The sequence below is a fragment of the Zychaea mexicana genome (assembly GCF_025766255.1).
Source record: "Zychaea mexicana strain RSA 1403 chromosome Unknown BDB00scaffold_42, whole genome shotgun sequence".
Classification (NCBI taxonomy): Eukaryota; Fungi; Mucoromycota; class Mucoromycetes; order Mucorales; family Lichtheimiaceae; genus Zychaea; species Zychaea mexicana.
The window spans coordinates 125461-144627 of NW_026516705.1; the positions used below are offsets into that span (position 1 = coordinate 125461).

Here is a 19167-nt window from a genome sequence, read left to right on the forward strand (position 1 = left end):
ACTTACTATCATACATACATAATAGCAGCATGTACTATATATAAACTTTCTCGAATAAAGTTAAAAGACGATGTATTATTTGTGTACACATGTCAAAACAAAGAAGCAATAAGAACAAAACTAAATATGTATGTCTCATTGTTATTGTTAATTAATAATATACAACAGAAAAGCAAAACAAAACATTTAATACAGTGACCGTGGTGCTTCTTGCCACCGATGGTCAATAGTTTGAACGGCTGTATCTACATCCCAATGGAACGCAATGTATCTATCCACGGGCGCACTACTGGTGCTATTATCTACCATTGCGGGTGACGTTGAAGGGCCGGGAGTGCCCACCTCTAGATCCACTTGTTGCTGTTGCTGTTGCTGTTGGAAATCCTTGGGCTCTCTGCTGCAGAACGACAGGTTCTTCAGTGAAAGACGGCCAAACCCAAAAGAAAGCAACTTGTTGCGTACAGCAGGATTCAAATTTGTAAAATGCCATTCAACGTCATGACAAGTATAAGCAAGCACCGTTTTTTGCAGACTGACAAGCATTTGCAAACCTGTCGAATCAATGCGTCGCACAGCGCTCATATCCAGGACAATAGCACGGAGCACAGGCCCAATATTCCGCCCGCCGTGATCAATCAGTTGTTCTGCGTTCCAGGGCCTATCCTTGTCACTGATCTCTCCATGGCAAATTCCATTGCGAGTGCGTGTTTTGATGGTCTGGACAATGACTTCGGATATGTGCTCTGCATTCGGGTACAGTATAGAGTCGACAGGCTGCATCACCAACAGACCCGAGGGCAAGGACTCCATGCGCTTTGAGAAATTGGGATCACGTTCGTCTGCATAATAATGTGATTGAACACGTACAAGCGCATTGACCTGGGGCCGTGCTAATTGGAACAGGACAGTAGCCAGGGACAGTCCAATGGCAATGTACAAGCCCGTCTCGATATCCAGAAAGAATGTCACTATCACTGTGACAAGCCAGATGCAGAATTCAATGGGGTTGGCTGACCAGACTTCGCGCAGATACGTGGGGCCAGACACAAGATCAGAGACGGCATGGATCACGACAGCAGAGAGAATTGCGTTGGGGATATAGTAAAACGCTGGTGTTAACGCATAGAGTGCAAGCACAACGACAGCTGCACTAAACATGCCCGCGAGTGGTGTACGTGCACCAGAACGTGACATAATGGCAGTGCGGCTGAATGCACCTGTAGCTGGGTAAGCTCCAAAGAACGAGCCAACCACATTACTGATACCGATGGCTAGGATCTCTTGGTTTGGCTGGATCGTATAATTCGATACGCGGCCAAAGGACTTGGCTACTGACACATGCTCCAAAATAAGGATCAAAATAATAGATGGCAATGAACCGCTGGCGACACGAATCACCTCAAAGTTGAGACCGGGCACGCCCATTGCATCAAATCCTGCAGGTACTGCGGCAATTACGCGAATTGGGGTGGTGGCTCGTCCTATGCTGATCAAGAAAGAAATCAGCGTGCCGAGGAACACGATCAATCCGTTGCGCATGATACCAAAGTAAAACACGGCTTTGCGACTTTTGTTATTCGCCAAGCGCGCGTTTAGACGACCGCAACCAAAGCGGATCAAGTAAAGTAAGACGAGTCCAACAAGACCAAATGCAATATCGAGCTGCGTATGTGGCAAATTGGTGATAAAATCAATGAGCACGTGGAACGGAGATGCATGCGTATCGACTTCCGGACCAATGCCTGTGAGAGCCGGCAGTTGTGAGAGAACTATGGTGATGGCCGAACCAGTCATAAATCCGGCAATGGCAGGTCCTGGGATAAAATCCACTATCAGCCCTAGGCGGATGATTCCAATCGCAACCAATATGATGCCTGAAAACAGCGCAAGGGTAACACCAATTTCAGGGCCTGTAATATTCGGATAATTGGTCGTAACCATGTGGACCGTCTCACCAACAAGCAATGACACCGTCGCTTTATTCAATTTATTTTTTCGACTTTAGCCAGAAAGATAAGGTTTCTGTACATCAAAAGGACAAATAGTTTGGCGCGTAAAGAACTTACATATAGGACCGATGCTAATATCCTTTGACGTGCCAAAAAAGCAGTAGAGTGCAGCACCAACAAACGATGTGCTATAAATATTTGAAAGAGGACAATGTTGACATGATGAGTATTTAGAAAGAATAGGGGTTCGGAGCTATTAGATTTCTACCAGTTGTTATTGAAACATTTACAGCAACAACAATAACAACAACAAGAAAACTTACTATAGACCATATTGGGGGTCCAGATTTGCTAGTTTTGCATATGCCATACCCTGTGGCACAATCACAATACCAACAGTTACACCCGCAATCATATCTTGGAGTAGCCACTGTAATCATCATCGTCGTCGTCACGATATGTAACGCGAACGTGTATTCTTTTTGTTAGAATCCAACCCAACACTTGCTGCTTTTTTTTTGACTGCTTGGTGCGAAATCTAGAAGCTTACGGATAAGTTATAGCGATAAATCCATTGGATAATGGGGAATGTTGCTAGAATGTATGTGCGAATGTAATGTGGCAATTGGCGAAGATGATAGCGACACTGCTGACGGAGCGATGTAGGTGGATAGTCGATCACGACGGTAGGTTGTTTCATTATCGTATATCTTTTATATTATATACACACAATAATAGATATTATTACAGATGATTCCTGGTGATAAGTAGAGAATGAAGTAAACGAAGGAGAAGAAGAAGCGATTTAAAAGCAACGGGAGAAAATGTATACGTAAGAAACCAAACAAGTTCTTTTATAGAGAAAACGAACAAGAAGAAAAGAGAGTTTGCGATGGTTCTATAAACGCAAGGTTGGCAAAGCATTTCTCCGTATGTAGCTGCTAACCATAGGTTCCTTTCTTTTTGAGTTGTGGCCTCCTCTCCTAGATCTAACATACTTTAGTCACTCTCTGCGCTGTGTAGTACGTCTGCAATATTTCTATGAAACCCCTCTCTCCCTCTCTCTCCCCCCCTCCTCCCTCACCCCCAACAGCAACGATCACCCCTTCTTTTTATTTAACCCTAAGCTAGCAATGGAAGCATGAGCGTTTTTCTGCGCCCGAAGCAGCCCTTTTGCATATTCGTCGGGGGCGGGTTCGCTTTGGGTAAACCCAGATTTTGCTATATGTTTGTTTACCATTTAATCCATCATACTTGCTTTTTTCATGTGTTTCCCGCGTACGTCTCGTGGCATCAGCAGACAGCAGAAAGGAGGGTTGTACTATGTAGTTGAGAAGACACGATTTGGATATTAGTAGTATCATAATATAGTGAGTAGCATGTTCTGCGTTTTCGTAGTGGACTCTGGTTACTACAGCTAACAGCGTCAGGTTATAACTACTGGCCTGCGCCCTCATATGATTATTAGTGTAAACTATTGTATATAGTCTCGGTACCAGGAGTAATGTGGGTGGTGGTAATGGTGGCGGCTTTTTTTTCTATTTTAGGGATTTAAAAGAAAAGGCTTCACTTTAAACAGGAAGAAATATGTAAGTGAAACGGTACATAACCTTAAGCATGCTGAAATAATGACACATCTATACTTTGCATCCGACGCAAAAGGTCATCCGTACTACTAGCACGAGGCAAACGCAAGACTGTATGACACAGCCGCCATCCCATTCAGCTCTTAATTTGCTACTATGATGGTGATGCTTCAACTTCACCACACATACATTAACAACGAGCAAAAAACAGCTGTTCATGCACGTTGGTGTAATAAGGAGTTTTCTGATCGCTCGGGTGCAAATAACTTTAATCGCTATAATGTTTGTACGATAGTTTTACGCAGGTAATGTGAGTGAGAGAGACTTTTATGTGATTTTATTATACGAAGAAGAAAGACATCATGCAACTGTATGAGTACATAAGCTATGATATTGCTGCCAAAGTTACAACAAAAGCACCCACAATACAACAAAATATACAAGTACAGTACACGTCTTCAGCTCTAACGATGTAATATCGCTCTTGCTAAGCAACTTTCAGTCATTGGGCTCTCTAACGTTGTTACCACAGGCAATTTAAGCATGATAGCGACCATGCAACATATTGTCCACTACTTGCCATTACAACCGAGGAGCCTAATAATTATAACATCATATGATGCTCCCCTTCTCCTTTCTAAAGAAATCGTACACACACTCGTTAGCGAGAGAGATGTATTACAACATCACCAAGCTACATGAAGTGGTCTAAACTCAATGCGAGAAAGCTAAGGGTGACCACATAAAACAAGCCTTCAAGTCGATTCACAAAAATGCGGAACCACAAGCGGTAAAAAAAGTAACAAGCCGTTGTTGGTTTAAAAGGTCTAAATTGTGAAAGGCTTTATACTAATCGCGCTGGATCTTTTATAATAATCTGCACGCATCTTCACTCTCGCTCCTTCGTTGTTGTACAAACGTTCCCCAATGTTAGCATCACTTGCAAATCGTCATCCAAGATGCGTTATCAAAGGTGCAATCCCTTACGTCTCCGTTCCGCAAAAGATTTGAAATTCACGACGCTCAAGAATGCTTGATCGTGTCTAAAAAAGTGGAACAGAGGTCTCCCGCAGATTTGGCAAACTCTGAACTTGGAGCCAGGCCGTACATCAACAGCGGCAACACCAAAGCGTACTTCTGTTAACAGCAATCTACGCGCTGTCAACTTGATATAAGGCTCCTAGTTTTGTATGCTTTAACCCGCTGATCTCGCGAAAACGTACGTACTTTCCCTTTAAATGGTAGCAGTCAAAAAAAAGTTTAATAAGAACTTGTAGGTTTGTCTAAATGGGAAGGTATTTCATGCCTCAATATGTGCAGTCTCGACAGCTCAAGTTTCTCTGAGCACATTAAACGAAACATTTGCGAAATACCTACGTAAATTGTTCGCCCAAGAATGTCCATCCAACTTTCCAATCCTCGTTGTCTTGACGACATACCCGCGACTGTGATCTCTCTATAGTACTATTTAGTCTGCCATAATGAAGACGAGTCTCTTTTGCTAGACATGAGCTGCCAGCAGACAGCAAACTTGAAAAATTCCGGTTCCTGTCCATCAGTTGGCCAATGCACCAGGTCTGTTTGCGACGTGTCCTGGAGGGAAGTCCAAACTTGCTGTGCGTGTTAGCCAACTATGAAATGAGGTTAAGTGCTTCTCCAACGATGTCGAACAAGCGACGAAATATGGGACTTGAACATAATTGTACAGGTTACTCCGTACGTCGAGTATGTCGAGTGCAACGACGCGGACTCGGAGCATAACAATCATGAATTGGATGCGGCTTGGTGCAAGAAATATGGCGAGTTGAAAAACGGGCCGATTGTACCAACAACAACTGTTGGAGGCAGCACAAGGCCTACATACAGTAAAGTACTATGGTGTGAGAGCCGTTTGGAACAAGCGGTACTATTTTGACGACGGTTTTATATCCTACTTGAGCCGCAAACTATGCTGAAGGTATTGCACATATCTCGTTGTCATCTTAACAACCGTCTCAAACATCTCATATGTTGACTCTGTGAATTGGTCCTCGTAAAGAAAACATATCCACCATGATAGCTGACGCTGAACGCGATCCGGTACAATTGCTGCATTTGTACGGATGTGTTGCTCTCAAGACGCTGGTGCTTAACTTGGTTGTAGATCAACTCATCAACTCGAAACTGCCAGAACACGCGTCAACTATGAATGGTACGCCGGTGGAGGACGCAGCATCCGAAGCTACAAATACAAGACTCAACCAACAAGAAGGCCAGGCAAGTTCCCTCAAGCGGTTATCTATTGATCGTGCGGAAACAGAACTGCAAAGGGGTGCATAAAGTGGATGTCAGTATTTGAAGAAAAGCCGGAACTTCTTTAAAATTGCGGAAGGACGCCGGAACGCCATTCTCAATGGCAGAGTGCATCTAATGAAATTTATCAGCACACTAACCCTGTCTGTTTATAGATTTTGCATTACACGCAATAATTTGTACGAAATAGTACATGTTCTATGCTGTTCATGTATCCCACTGCTACATCTTTCCGAAAAAAAACAATGAACAAACTGTATGAATAAGTAGCGAGAGAAAGAGAAGTAAAGAAGTAAGAAGAGGATATACTATTATTTAAGCACAACAGCTGCATTTCGACTGGCAAGATATGCTTGGACGTTTGGAACACTCAAAGTGCGAATGAACTGATAAATCTCTGCATTGTGGTACCGTAATCCTGTCTTTGGATCAGTGTATTTGGCTGTCAATCCAGTGATATCGCAGTATTTCTTTTGTGGCAGGACTGATGGTGGGCATTCGATGTTTTGATCTACATACACACACGCGCGCGCGTTAGTTTGCTCCCTCCAAACCTATCAAGCTTATACATGAGGAATGGTACGCTTACATGTAGGCACGTCGAGCGCAAGTTCCAGATTTCTTTCGGCTGTCAATATCTGCTTCAGATTTTTTGATTTCTTGGGTGTTTTGTATTTGGTGTTTTTGAATGATTTTCGAATAGTGGTGAGGTTCAATGGACCTGATCCGACTTCGTCAACGACGACATTTGTCTCTTCTTGCTGTTGCTGTTTTTCCTGCTGTTGCTGCTGCTGTTGTTGTTTTTTGGAATTGCTGCCTGATTTCTTGGATGACTTTTTGGGTGCCCTTTTATAAATTCAGTGGAGGTCAGCAAAATATAAAGCGTTTAGTATGATCCTTTGTTTCTTACATTATGCGCTGACTTGTGCAGCAGAAAGAGTTGTGAGAGCTTTTACTTTAGCAGCGCGAATGGAAGCGACCCTATCAATTGAAAAGCATCTAGCGACCGGAGCCACAAATTTTTCATTCAGAACAAACTTCGCTGACGCGGCCCATCGTTTCTGCATACGTTTCTCCTCAGTTTTTACAACAATATGGTAATGCCATCAGCTTTGGAACATTTTCGCCTGCCACACTTAATACAACCTGTCTTTCACTACCAATGCCTTACAATTAACTGAAATATATTCTTGCTCTTGATTATCTAGGGTAACTCACAATCTGGTCTTCCACGCGGCAACGATAAAAAGAAGGACAAAGTATGTGATTAAAGGGACACGCCCGCAGTTCTTTCGCCGATCCCGTGTTCCAATTATTCTCAAACGTTGCAAAATGCTAATCGTCATTATCAGGATAAAGATAAGAAGAAAAAGTGGGAACCTCCCGTTCCTACCCATGTGGGTAGAAGAAAGAAGAGAGGACCTGACACGTCTTCGAAATTACCACAAGGTAAATATATACACATCTTGATTGATGTCACTCTTTGAGAACTCTCCCATTGCTTACAAATACAACTTGAATATGTAGTGTTTCCCAACACACGTTGCAGACTCAAAACATTGAAAATGGAGCGTATCAAGGATTACTTGCTTTTGGAAGAAGAATATGTCCAAAACCAAGAACGATTGAAGCCCGCTGAGGAACGTGATCAAGAAGAACGAACGCGTGTTGATGATTTGCGTGGCTCGCCCATGGCTGTGGGCACGCTTGAAGAAATCATTGATGATGATCACGTTATTGTCTCGTCATCTGTCGGTCCTGAATACTATGTGGCAGTGATGAGCTTTGTTGACAAGGACCAGCTCGAGCCTGGATGCAGTGTCTTGTTACATCACAAGACTATGGCCGTGGTGGGTGTATTGGCCGATGATACTGACCCAATGGTTAGTGTCATGAAATTGGAGAAGGCACCCACAGAATCATACGCAGATATTGGTGGTCTTGAGCAACAAATCCAAGAAATTAAGGCAAGTATTTATATACCGTATACAAGGAGAAGAAATGTGATTTTGTGTGTTTATTAATGTGTTATTGTTACTTTTATCACAGGAAGCTGTTGAGCTGCCTTTGACGCATCCAGAATTGTACGAAGAGATGGGTATCAAACCACCAAAAGGTGTTATTTTATATGGTGTTCCTGGTACTGGTAAGTACAGCATGCGTGTTTAACTTTCTGACGGGGTGATGGTGATGTAATTGAGCGCGGGATGAGCTAGGTTAGTATACTCAGTGAAAATGATCTCGTCGTTAAATATATTGTTGTCGTTGTAGGTAAAACGTTACTGGCCAAGGCAGTGGCAAATCAAACCAGCGCAACGTTCTTGCGTATTGTGGGTTCAGAGTTGATTCAAAAATACCTCGGTGATGGTCCAAAGCTTGTCCGTGAACTTTTCCGTGTAGCAGAAGAAAACGCACCAGCCATTGTATTTATTGATGAAATCGATGCTATCGGTACTAAGCGATACGACTCTACATCTGGTGGTGAACGAGAAATTCAACGTACCATGTTAGAATTGTTGAACCAGCTCGATGGTTTCGATTCACGAGGTGATGTCAAAGTTATTATGGCCACAAACAAGATCGATAGCTTGGATCCTGCATTGATTCGTCCAGGTAATGACTAAAATAACTATCTAAAGTGATTATAAAGGATAGCGGGAAGCGAATGGCAAAGTGGAAGAGACAAAGAGACTGAGTAGTTAACAACTTTTTTTTATATACCGCAAAGGTCGTATTGACAGAAAGATCGAGTTCCCACTGCCGGATGTCAAGACAAAGCGACGCATTTTCAACATCCATACTTCTCGAATGACTTTGGCGGATGATGTAGACCTGGAAGAATTCGTCATGTCCAAGGACGACTTATCCGGTGCAGATATTAAGGTAACGTATAGATACAGACAATCAACGATTGTTATGACATGTATACTTACGTGACGCTGTGGATTATATAGGCCATTTGCACAGAAGCTGGTTTGTTGGCATTACGTGAACGTCGTATGAAGGTTGTTGCAGAAGATTTCCGGAAAGCTCGCGAGAAGGTGCTGTACAGAAAGAGCGAAGGAACACCCGAGGGTTTATATCTTTAAACATGATCCTTTTCTTTTCTTTCCTCTCTACCGCACATATACAACCGCACCTACGAACCCACCCACCCACACATACACCAAGTCAATCGAACAAAACAATACATATCATATCTCTTTTTTTAAATACTTCAGTTTACTTGTTACAAATTTGGCTTTTTCATGCAGACTCGTTTGGAAAGAATACTGCGGATGTGTTGTTCCATATCTTTTCAGCCAACTCTTTCGGATCTTCTCCTCGTAGCGAAGCAATGACATGCAAAACCAAACTAACACGCAAAAAAGGGAAAAAAACCAGTGTGCATGTGAGGACAATGACAGGGAGAAAAGGGATTAACGTAGTAGTAATTCAAACTCACCCAGTAGCACAAGGCTCGCATCGGCTTTTGACCATATATCCCATCTCGAACTTTTCCTTCTTTTTAGTCAACGGCATATACAGATCTTTTTCCTCCTTTGGAATAGTGTCCAAGTACTTGTGCGATGCATGCGTAGGCCGAATCTCGCACCAAGGAGCATCTAATGATTAGGCCATCCAAAGAAAGAAAAACATTCAAGGTCTCACTCATATGATAGATGGTCTGGTTTGTTTTGCCATTAACTGCTTTTACCTGTTTCAATCATCAATCGGTCACTGGGTATTTCCTTGACAACTTGTAGATTCTCTTCAGTCTTGAGAGAACAACCATTGACACCAATGTATAAATCCAAGTCGACCAATTTTTTCATTTCCTCGACCGAGCCTGTAAAAGAATGCACGACGCCATGACGGAACTTGTGTCGATTGGCCTTGATCATTGTGTAGAAATCATCGCCTGTGTTACGATTATGCAAAAACATGGGTAGCTGCGTCTTTTCTGCAAGATCAAATTGGAGCTCAAAGTATTTGAGCTGTGTTTCTTTGGGACAAAAGTGAAGACGGTCGTAGTCAAGTCCACATTCCCCAACAGCTACAACATGCTGTCGATTGTCCTTGATGATGTTGAGTAGTTTGTTAAAGTAGTCCGTTGGTCCACCCGCATGCGATTCGAATTCTGTGCAGCGGGTTGGGTGACAACCCACTGTCGAGTATAACATATTCTCTATTCATGTAGTTTGTTTTTGTATCAATATATAGGTTTTGTCAAACCCGCATTGAGGTCTCGTTGTTTGCACCTTGAAAGTTACCTTCGTCATGCTTTTTTATTTCGTCAATCGCTTCCTGTGAGTCAGCAAGATTCGTGCCTGTCATGATAAGTTTTTGGACACCTGCATCGCGTGCCCGTTTTAGAACTAGGTGCCAATCGTCTAATTACAAAGAAAAGGAATGTCACAAAACATCCATTGTTTATTGCCGAGGTAAAATTTACGATCGTTCAGTTTGCTGTTTTTCGTATTTTTGGGGAGGCTACAATGACCAATGTACCTGCATGAGCTTGCTTGCCGCGATAGATCCCTCTAAACATGGGATCAGTCAAATTTGCACCAATGTCTGTTTCAAAATTTCTTAATTAGAATCGCGTAAATATGAAGTCTCATTTTAAAAAGGAAAACGTGCCTATGAAACGCATTGCGCCAGATCGCATTATTATAAGTCTGTGAATCGACCAGCACTTGGTTTCAAAGAAGAAATCTGTTGCCTGCGGAATCAGACCGCCTTGTCACACGCACCATGCACGCCCTAAACTCCCCTGAGACACATGTATCAATGACAACATATGTTAAGCTATTTAAAGCAAATGCTTTTTATAGATTCGGGAGGTAAGATGAGAAAAAGGGCATCAGTCAACGAAGGATAGTCAACAAGGGAATACGTAATCTTGCTGTATAGACATGGAAGACTAAATATGGACCGACGCCTCTAGCAAACCTTGCTGTACATGCCCTCAAGACCTGTAAAAGCTTATCGTTTCGCTCAAATATTCCTGTCTCGTTCCGTAAATATCTCTTCAAGTGGGCGCCTGGGTTACTTTTCACGATAGGAACAGAGCCAGCAATAAGAGAACTCCAAAGAGGGAATTCTTTTCGATTCTATTTATTGACAGTTGCGTGATACGCCATATACAACTCGATGGTTCCAAAGTTGTCAGCCATCACAAACATGTGCATTATTATAAGGGTAATTTTCTGTTCTGGTAATGATTTATTTTTGTTTGATGACGATGAATATTATATGATTAACAATGCAAGTAGATGCCCCAAAAAAACAGAGCAGATATTAAGTTGATTAAGTATATATACAAGTGTATGCATAGTAGAAATACAAGAATTGAGAAATCATGCTGTCTAGGCTCGTTCCTCTGCTTGCTCAAATCCGAAATAGCGACGCATGCGCTGCCCGTATACTTTGTTTATAATCAAAAGGCCACCCGAAACCCAACTGAGAGCTGCAAGGAATACAGAGAGGTAGCCAGGTCCAACAGCTTCGACCATTGGATTGGCAGCCAATGTCCTAAATATGTCCTAGTTAGCAAAAAAGTCCCACAAGAAGTTAAAGCCAAAAAAATACTTACAATGCACAAGCTAGCACCATTCTGACCAAGTTTCCGGCAGCTGTGGCGGACGCACCAAAGCCTGGCAAAGCGTCCAAAAGGTACGCACTGGTTGCGGTCATGACCTGGTTCATGCCAAAGCACTGGATGCCAAAGCCAACGATACCTGTCCAGAAAGTCATACCGCTTTCAATGCCCCATCCAAATAGCAGCAAACCGAAAGGCATGAAAATAAAGCAGCAGGGCCAGAGATTGACTGCAAGACGGTCTTCCACCTTGTGTAAGCCACCACGTTTTTCTCGAGCACGCAAGAGGAGTCGATCCGATAGCTTTCCGTTCAGTAAAGCGCCGAAAAAGTTTCCAACGCCAGCGCCAAGGAAAGAGAGACCTTAGAAAAGTAACATCGCTACAAGTTAGTTTGATTTTCTTTAAAGATATGTTAGGATGAATGATACAGTGATACATACCAACTTGCCATGCATTAAGACCATAGTTGCTCTCGTATAAATTTGGAATAACCGTTTCTATAGAATGATATTACGTATTGTCAAAGTAAGTAACACTGGCACCAAATCATCCTTAAGGGGTAATATTCACCTATCGCAAACATGGATCCAAAGGCGATACCTCCGACCAAGGATGAGAGGAAAATGTGGGGAAAGCGGAGCAACAAGAATGGGCGAATGGGATTAAGCGTCTGCTTCTTTTCTTGCTGTACTTGCGATGTTTGTTGAAGCTCTTTCTCATCGGGTGTGCCCATTGAAATTGTCTGCGAGCTTCTGCTATCTTCATCATTGTCGCCACCGTCTTGTTTCTGCTGTTCGTGTGAAGCCGCTGTTGTAGGAAGCGTACCGACATCAAATTTCTTGTCGTCGCGGAACGTTTCTGGCATGAAAAAGAAAGTGATGACGACGACCACACCTCCAAAAGCGACACAGAACCAGTATGTAGCACGCCACGTTATTGCGCTCATGATCAAAAAGCCACCAATGATAGGACCTAGAAAACGGGACAATTTGAGCTTTTTGTGACCTTGGGTGACATTTGTTAAAAGAGAGAGAGAGAGAGAGAAAGAGGTAACCTACCAATAATAGGCCCAATAATCATGCCAAGGAAGAATTTGCCATAAGCACTTCCTCGCTGTTCGACAGGATACATATCGGCGATCACACCACCTCCTAGAGCCTGGCCCGCACTGGCGCCACAAGCTTGCACGCATCGAAGTACGACCATGCCCCAGATATTGTTGATTACAGCGTTACCGATGGACGAGACCACAAAGATAATCATTGACACAACGAGCAAAAAGCGACGCAAATGGTAAAAGTCGGAGAAGGCGGCGTAAAACACAGGAGAGATGCCCATGAACAGCACAAAGAGCGCAGCTGTCAGCGTAGTGGCAATAGAAGGAGCATTGAGATCAGCAGTGATGTCAGGAATACCTGGAAGGAAAGAAAAGTTGTTATTTAGTAACGATGTAGTATGGCTTTGAGGGGGGGGGAAAGAGGATTCTTTTTTTTTCGTCTGTCTGCTGTTGTGTGGTACCTGGAAAATAAATTGTGCTTGAGAAACCGGGCATTGCAGCTGACATTGCAACAATCACAATGGTGATATTTTTCAGAGACGGGCGAAGGAGTCGCGGGTCGTCGTCGACTGGTGGACGGATCAACAGCCGTGATTTGAGCAAACGCACAAACCGACTGTCTTTGTTCTTCTGGTGCTCACCCATTGGATGGTTAATGGCCTGCTGAGGAAAGAGGACGAGCGAGTATTTGAAGCAGATATAGTGAGGAAGAGACGTAGTAAGCCTGTATCTTTCTTGGGGCGTCCTGTGGATCTTTTTAAGAAAAAAGTGGTTGTGGTATTTTTTTTTTTGTGTGATCCGTCCTTTATATAAAATGGTTCGGTGTTCCAATATGACAGATAGGGTGCGGCAATCCGGACTAAGTACAATGCTACATAATTCATCCCTCATCACCGTGCACAAAAAAAAGCTTGAACTGTGCAAGTTTGTCTCTTTAACGTATCACATGATTTCCCAAAATAGACGATAAACTTTAGTGACATAACAGCCTTCATGTATATATAGCAAGCACTTTTTGCTGAGAACAGATTGCAGTTGGAACCGGCACTGCATCGCATTTTTTTTTTGGCGCGAGTGTTTATGCAGCAGAAGGGCTCCTCGTTCATTCAGCATAAGCAATGTAGATCAAAGAAAATATGTACCACATGGAGAACTCGGAGTAAAGGATTCAGCCGTTCCTGGTCGGCCAACGTCCGCGCCCATCTGCCCGGTAATCCCGCGATTTTTGCACCAGTAAGCGGGGGATTAGCGGTCAGCGTTTTTATAATCAGATTGTTTATTCTGCGACCCCCTCAAAGACGCCACAAGACAACATGAATAAACTAAGGCCGTGCCATATGATCACAATAGCAATCACCTTCAATGGTGCAGCCAACATTAGCCCTTTATCTAGTCATTTGTTGCAACTTTTACCAGATTATGTGTCCTTCGTCAGATTTAACCTTTTATTTCCATATTTGTGCAAAACATATTTTGCTTTGCTATATACTGCCTATTTCTAAGCCAACATATTGACAACCAAAACAGTTCTAAATTTATACACTTTATATCATGATGGTGTTTGTTTCTTGTTTTGTCTATCATACTACATGTGCTGTTTACATACAAGACTACAGCGCTTTCTTACTTCCGGTTTTTGTTATGTACGCCGTTATCTCCCCGTTTCTTGTCAGCGCTGCTCTCTTGTTCTGGTTGCGGTCAGATAGATGAGCTGTGCTATAAAGTGATCCATGTCATCAATAGCACGACTACATAGAAAATCTATGGCTTACAATTTATGGTGACTGAACTATCAGCATATGCAGTTCCCATTAAAAGCACAGCCTCAAGCAACAATTGCTGTTCATGCAGCTACTAGCTGGGCAGAAGATACATATAAATGCCACAGTATACATTACATCGCCGTCGATGAGATCATTCTAGAGTAGCTCTCTGTACATATATACATGAGCGTGGCATGACGGGCGGAAAAGATATGTCTACAACACGGTACAACACTAGCTGGTATGTAGTATCCAAATCCAGCAGTTATCGAATGAGAGCCACATGATGATTTATATTCTGTCAACTACGAAACGATATGTTCAATTTGTACTACTATTTTGTGATATGAGCCGCCTTGGAGAAGTCCATCGTGTTCAATCTTCTCTTTTTTCCGTGCTGCCAATAGTGGTTGAAAGACTTGTATTCAAGTAAAAGGCGGTAAATGGTATAAAGTTACATCATTCTCACAGGGGTTGGGGAAACTTTTCCATAGCATCCATAGTACATAAGGAAGGGCTGGCTTTGTACAAGTAGACTATGATAGCGATTAGATTTGGTTCAATAAGGGGAAAAGAGAAGGGGGGGGGAGTGGTTGACACGTTCTTTTATTAGATATGAGAATTCACTTTGTATATGACGCTAAATGATGCCACGATGATGTAAGTATATATGATACCTGCTACGTGTGGCACTCAGTACATACAGTGCGTGTGTTGTGTGTCTCTCTCTGTGAGTGTTACTATTGACATGTCCGGTGGGTTATCAAGGTTTTACCACTACAAGAGAAAGCAAGCTTCCAGTAAATAAATGTGCTGCACACAAGAAGAAGAAGATGATGATGATGATGATGAGCAGAAGAAGCAGGGTCTGCCTTGCAATCCACTCATTGTACCCTCATAAAAGCTGCATATTTCCCCACTTGTACATAATTCGCTGCCCACAAAAGTGATATAAAATCATGCCTTTCTCCACCAAGCAACAAAGCGTGAAACACTTGCAGAAAACACAGTATTACCCCGATTCCCTCTTTTACGCTTTAGCCTACTTTTTTTTTTTCTTCTTCTTCTTTGCCTCTTTTTTACTCCCACTCACTTCCCTTCATTTTCTTTTCGGGCGCGACTCCCAACCAGCAACCTCACCATCACATTTGCTTGTCCACTTTGTGACGTATACGATAACACAAAAAAAACAGTTACATACGTTCACACCACACGCAGCGGCAGCACAGCAGTCCATTTGTACTTTTGCATTCGGAAATTATGGTGCAATATTCAGAAGCATTTCTGGTAAAGAAAAAAAAAACACGAGAAGGGGGAGGAATCTCGATGGCGGCCTTTGTGTTTGACAACTCCCTTTTTTTTTTTACCTAACCTCCATGGCCCACTTTTTTTTTCATTTCTACCGAGTATAGACGACTCGACCCAAAGACGGGTTGGACATTGTACAAGAGCATATGAAGGCTGGAAGAACTATTGACGAAGAGTTTGCACACTATTTTAAAGAAAGGTAATAAACGAGAGGCGGGTGAGGGGTTAGTGGTTTTTGCCAGTGACGACGGAGGTGGATATAAGGGCTATGGATCGTCATTGAGAGAGAGAGAGAGAGGTAGGGGAAGGGAGGGGATTGCAATGATGATACAATGGAATCGAAAAGCTAACAATAAGTGGATGGGAAAAACAAAGGGCGTTCATTGAAGACCAGTATGCAAAAAGTCTCGTCAAAGCATCGAAAAGGCTATTCGTCATGGACAAAGGAAGCCTAGGGTAAAAAGCTCACATACATACTTTCGCTTTCTTTTCTTTCTCACAACAAGTGTGTGTGTGTGTGTGTGTGTAACCTTTTTGCTTTGTAATCTGTTACGATGTAGCACCTTTGCTCCGGTTTGGGATCTATTGTTCAATGAATTCACAGAAATATCAACGGCCCATGCCATGCTTAGTTTCAAGATTGCAGAAGAAATCGAAAAGCCACTGAGATCTCCCCCTTCGTCCGAGCATGGCAAAGTGAAAGCGGTATGGCACAAGTTGCAGAATAGAACAATGATCATCATTGCCTTTCAGTGCATACATTTAAATACAAACTATTTCCCCAAAAAAAGGCCGAAGCGACGTTTCATCGCATGTCAAAAGACTATGAAGAGCACGCCAGAAAGGTAAACCCAAAGAACAATGAGACAATTCAAAAAGTTGTGTAATAACTGTCACTTGCATTTTAGTCCAAGGATAAAGGCACTTTGTTCAAGCGAGGCAATAAGGATAGTTCAAAGCGCGGACTGGAAAATGCGGCATCGATGTGGTACAAGGATGGTCCTGCATTTCTAAAGGTAAGATATAAGAAAGAAAAAAAAACAAACGTTTGAGATGATATATGTAATGTATGGAGAAAATCTACATAATACAGCATCATCAACAATTGGAAGAAGCACGATTACAGCGCTTGAAGTCGCTTGTCGAAAAATTCGAGCAAATACAGACGGACCAAATGTTGAAACGAATGGAGGTTTGTGGGGTGGGGGGCTAACAGTCTCCGCGCTTTCGGGTTATTTGGATGGCGATCTTATAGAGACACGTGGTGTGATTCTTAGATTGCAAATATTACCATGTCAGCGGCGACGGCTTATGATGTGCCGAATGAAATCGATGAGTTTTGCAAGACACGTGGCAGGAATCTTCAAAAGGCCACGCCAAGCAATGATTTACAAAGACCGAGTCATGGCGATCGACAAGGCAGTGGAAGTATTGTAACTTCATCTACCACCACCACCACCACAAGTTCTCCAGGAGGATCACCACGACCAGCACAAAAGACGAGTAGAGGTATGGGTGGTTTTTGCTTATTGGAGAGGGGGAGACGAGAACGATCCGATTGAGTGATGGTATTATTTTGTGAATAGTGAAATCAGCCTTTTCCTTACGACGAAAGACACGAAACGGCTCTGCTTTGAGACTTCCTGAGTATGTTATTGCTGATAACTGTTCATTTGCATAAACTAAAGGCGTGGATTGTGTGTGGTTAGTACCAATGCCTTTGGACCCATTGATGAGGAGTCAAATGCGAATGGGGGTGCACAACATGTACAGCGACCGCCTTCTCCTTCAAACAGTAGAGGATCCTACCATGTACCACGCAGCGAAAACGAAAGGAATGTTTCGTCGCCGTCGCCACAACCACAATCACAGTCGGTCGCAAGCACACACTCTGTTGAGCAATCATCTTTTCAAGCTCAAACAAATCAGGTACTACATACATGACTTGACGAGGTCGTCGACAGGTACTGATACCAAGATGAATTAGTCACCGTCAGTAGATGCTGAAGGATACTCGGTTCCACCACCCGACCGATCTGAATATTCAGCAGCTTTGAATGACAACAACAGCGGATTTGATGGAGAATCTACCAGCGACTCGCAACGATTCAAGATAGATATTCACAATGATGCGATTGATACTGGTAACAAACAAGAAGCAGATGCGACATTGACACGGGTGGCATCACTTCTTCGAGATGTAAGTGACATATTGAAGCAGATAGGGTGGATGGCAAATGTCTGAAAAGTATTGACTATTTCCTATAGAAAACACCATCGGTATCTCGACGACCGCGTGGAAGACGAGAGTGAGTTTTCTAACACTATCTTTCAAAAGGGGGAGTACCCGATACTAAGACTGCACATATGATCTAGAAACATCCGAAGCATGCAGATTGAATCTGGACTGTACAGCAATCAAGGGTCGCAAGTGTTCAAGAACGACGAGCCCATGGGGTCGTCGACAGTATCATCGACAGCCACAACACCGACACATCCTTTCCATCAAAACTCATTTGAAGTTTCGACACCCACAAGTGCATCCTCTGTGTCACACAGTCCTGCCATGTCGCATGAAAGTCCCAGCCAACTCCGATCTCTTTCTGAAACAGGAGGACAACAACCACAGATCCATGCATCGATCGTCGAACTAACCGAACGAGACCCGCAGGCGGGCAATGACGGTCCGATCCAGATCCACGGACAAATCAAACTCGTCTACAATGGCCCACCCTCCCCACCCACCGCACCGCTTCTTGTACGACTCGGCCATCTAGGCCAAGAGGCAACATTTTCTGCCAATCCGCAATATGTCGAACCGTACAACAACGAACCCGACATGTATGCGCTCAAGGTGGAAGCTTTTGAAGGACGACGTCGACAACCTGTACCTTGCTTCCAGTACCAGCTCCAGACGTCTGTGGTAGACTTGCCGATCCAACTCAAGCCTGCTTGGAAATGCACAGACGACACGACGTATCTGATCGTCAACTATACAACCAACCCGGCTCAATGTGTGCCGCCAAAGAGCCAGTTTGCTGTCTGTGTCAAATTCGATAAAGTGCCTGTCACTCATGTTCAGAGTACGCCGCAAGGAGCGTGGGATACTGGCAAAAGACAGTTAACGTGGATGACAGATGCCATTGTCACTCAGGAGGGCAGTCAGAAACAGCCACGGCTGTTGGCCAAGTTCAATACAGCTGAAAAGGGATCGCCTGTGCCGACAATACTGAAGTACTATCTCAAGGATACGCTAATGACCAACATGTCAATTGAGGCTGTGCCGGCGTCTGGATCTACGCTGCAAGTCAAACAGGTGCAAACGGTGGTTCGTTCTGATAGGATTGCGTTTGCATAAAAAAATGACTAATAGCACAGCACCCCGCCATTTCCCTATTTCGTTACTATTACTATCGGTATTATTTATTGCTTATTATCTTTTGGTCCACCCCTTCCCTTTTACTTGAGCTATCTATCCATCCACATCCCAACCCTACACCGCCTAATGCCAGCAACCATTACAAAGTAATGTTGCGCTTTCTCCCCACCGTCAACCCTTTCATTGCAACATTTTTTTCTTCATATATGTACGAGTATCACTTAATAAATGCACTTTTCGAGGAACTAC

The 19167-nt window shown here is 43.2% G+C and overlaps 6 protein-coding genes across 6 annotated transcripts; 2 read left to right on the forward strand and 4 right to left on the reverse strand.

Annotated features, from left to right (window-relative positions):
• Nucleotides 1-186: 186 nt before the first annotated feature.
• On the reverse strand, nucleotides 187-2752 carry BDB00DRAFT_929363 (sulfate transporter family-domain-containing protein; the record flags this gene model as incomplete). Its single annotated transcript, XM_053128964.1, has 4 exons — nucleotides 2500-2752; nucleotides 2273-2379; nucleotides 2067-2137; nucleotides 187-1976 (listed from the first exon to the last, which is right to left on the reverse strand). Exons 1-4 carry the CDS (start codon nucleotides 2647-2649, stop codon nucleotides 187-189), a joined length of 2118 nt encoding a protein of 705 aa, XP_052979159.1. The 5' UTR covers nucleotides 2650-2752.
• A 3128-nt stretch (nucleotides 2753-5880) lies between these two features.
• Nucleotides 5881-6814, reverse strand: BDB00DRAFT_976360 (YL1 nuclear protein C-terminal domain-containing protein). Its single transcript, XM_053129925.1, has 3 exons — nucleotides 6738-6814; nucleotides 6417-6673; nucleotides 5881-6338 (listed from the first exon to the last, which is right to left on the reverse strand). Coding segments are annotated over exons 1-3 (459 nt in total). The 5' UTR covers nucleotides 6740-6814; the 3' UTR covers nucleotides 5881-6138.
• A 107-nt stretch (nucleotides 6815-6921) lies between these two features.
• Nucleotides 6922-9028, forward strand: BDB00DRAFT_826068 (26S proteasome subunit P45; the record flags this gene model as incomplete). The annotated part of the gene is made up of 8 exons (XM_053123695.1): nucleotides 6922-6924; nucleotides 7036-7086; nucleotides 7180-7276; nucleotides 7355-7794; nucleotides 7877-7973; nucleotides 8099-8440; nucleotides 8556-8710; nucleotides 8782-9028. The coding sequence occupies 8 exons, from the start codon at nucleotides 6922-6924 to the stop codon at nucleotides 8914-8916; spliced, it is 1320 nt and encodes a 439-aa protein (XP_052979161.1). The 3' UTR covers nucleotides 8917-9028.
• BDB00DRAFT_826070 (uncharacterized protein) lies at nucleotides 9029-10672 on the reverse strand. Its single transcript, XM_053123696.1, has 5 exons — nucleotides 10451-10672; nucleotides 10319-10384; nucleotides 10081-10200; nucleotides 9525-9995; nucleotides 9029-9432 (listed from the first exon to the last, which is right to left on the reverse strand). Exons 1-5 carry the CDS (start codon nucleotides 10476-10478, stop codon nucleotides 9269-9271), a joined length of 849 nt encoding a protein of 282 aa, XP_052979162.1. The 5' UTR covers nucleotides 10479-10672; the 3' UTR covers nucleotides 9029-9268.
• Nucleotides 10673-11011: 339 nt separating this feature from the next.
• BDB00DRAFT_826074 (major facilitator superfamily domain-containing protein) lies at nucleotides 11012-13343 on the reverse strand. Its single transcript, XM_053123697.1, has 6 exons — nucleotides 12930-13343; nucleotides 12470-12826; nucleotides 11982-12383; nucleotides 11852-11908; nucleotides 11406-11772; nucleotides 11012-11344 (listed from the first exon to the last, which is right to left on the reverse strand). The coding sequence occupies exons 1-6, from the start codon at nucleotides 13111-13113 to the stop codon at nucleotides 11179-11181; spliced, it is 1533 nt and encodes a 510-aa protein (XP_052979163.1). The 5' UTR covers nucleotides 13114-13343; the 3' UTR covers nucleotides 11012-11178.
• Nucleotides 13344-15256: 1913 nt separating this feature from the next.
• BDB00DRAFT_826077 (uncharacterized protein) lies at nucleotides 15257-19160 on the forward strand. Its single transcript, XM_053123698.1, has 13 exons — nucleotides 15257-15518; nucleotides 15644-15738; nucleotides 15915-15995; nucleotides 16100-16244; nucleotides 16331-16384; nucleotides 16448-16555; nucleotides 16633-16731; nucleotides 16817-17048; nucleotides 17126-17186; nucleotides 17249-17468; nucleotides 17527-17739; nucleotides 17808-17848; nucleotides 17916-19160. Exons 1-13 carry the CDS (start codon nucleotides 15492-15494, stop codon nucleotides 18895-18897), a joined length of 2358 nt encoding a protein of 785 aa, XP_052979164.1. The 5' UTR covers nucleotides 15257-15491; the 3' UTR covers nucleotides 18898-19160.
• The last annotated feature ends 7 nt before the right edge of the window (nucleotides 19161-19167 follow it).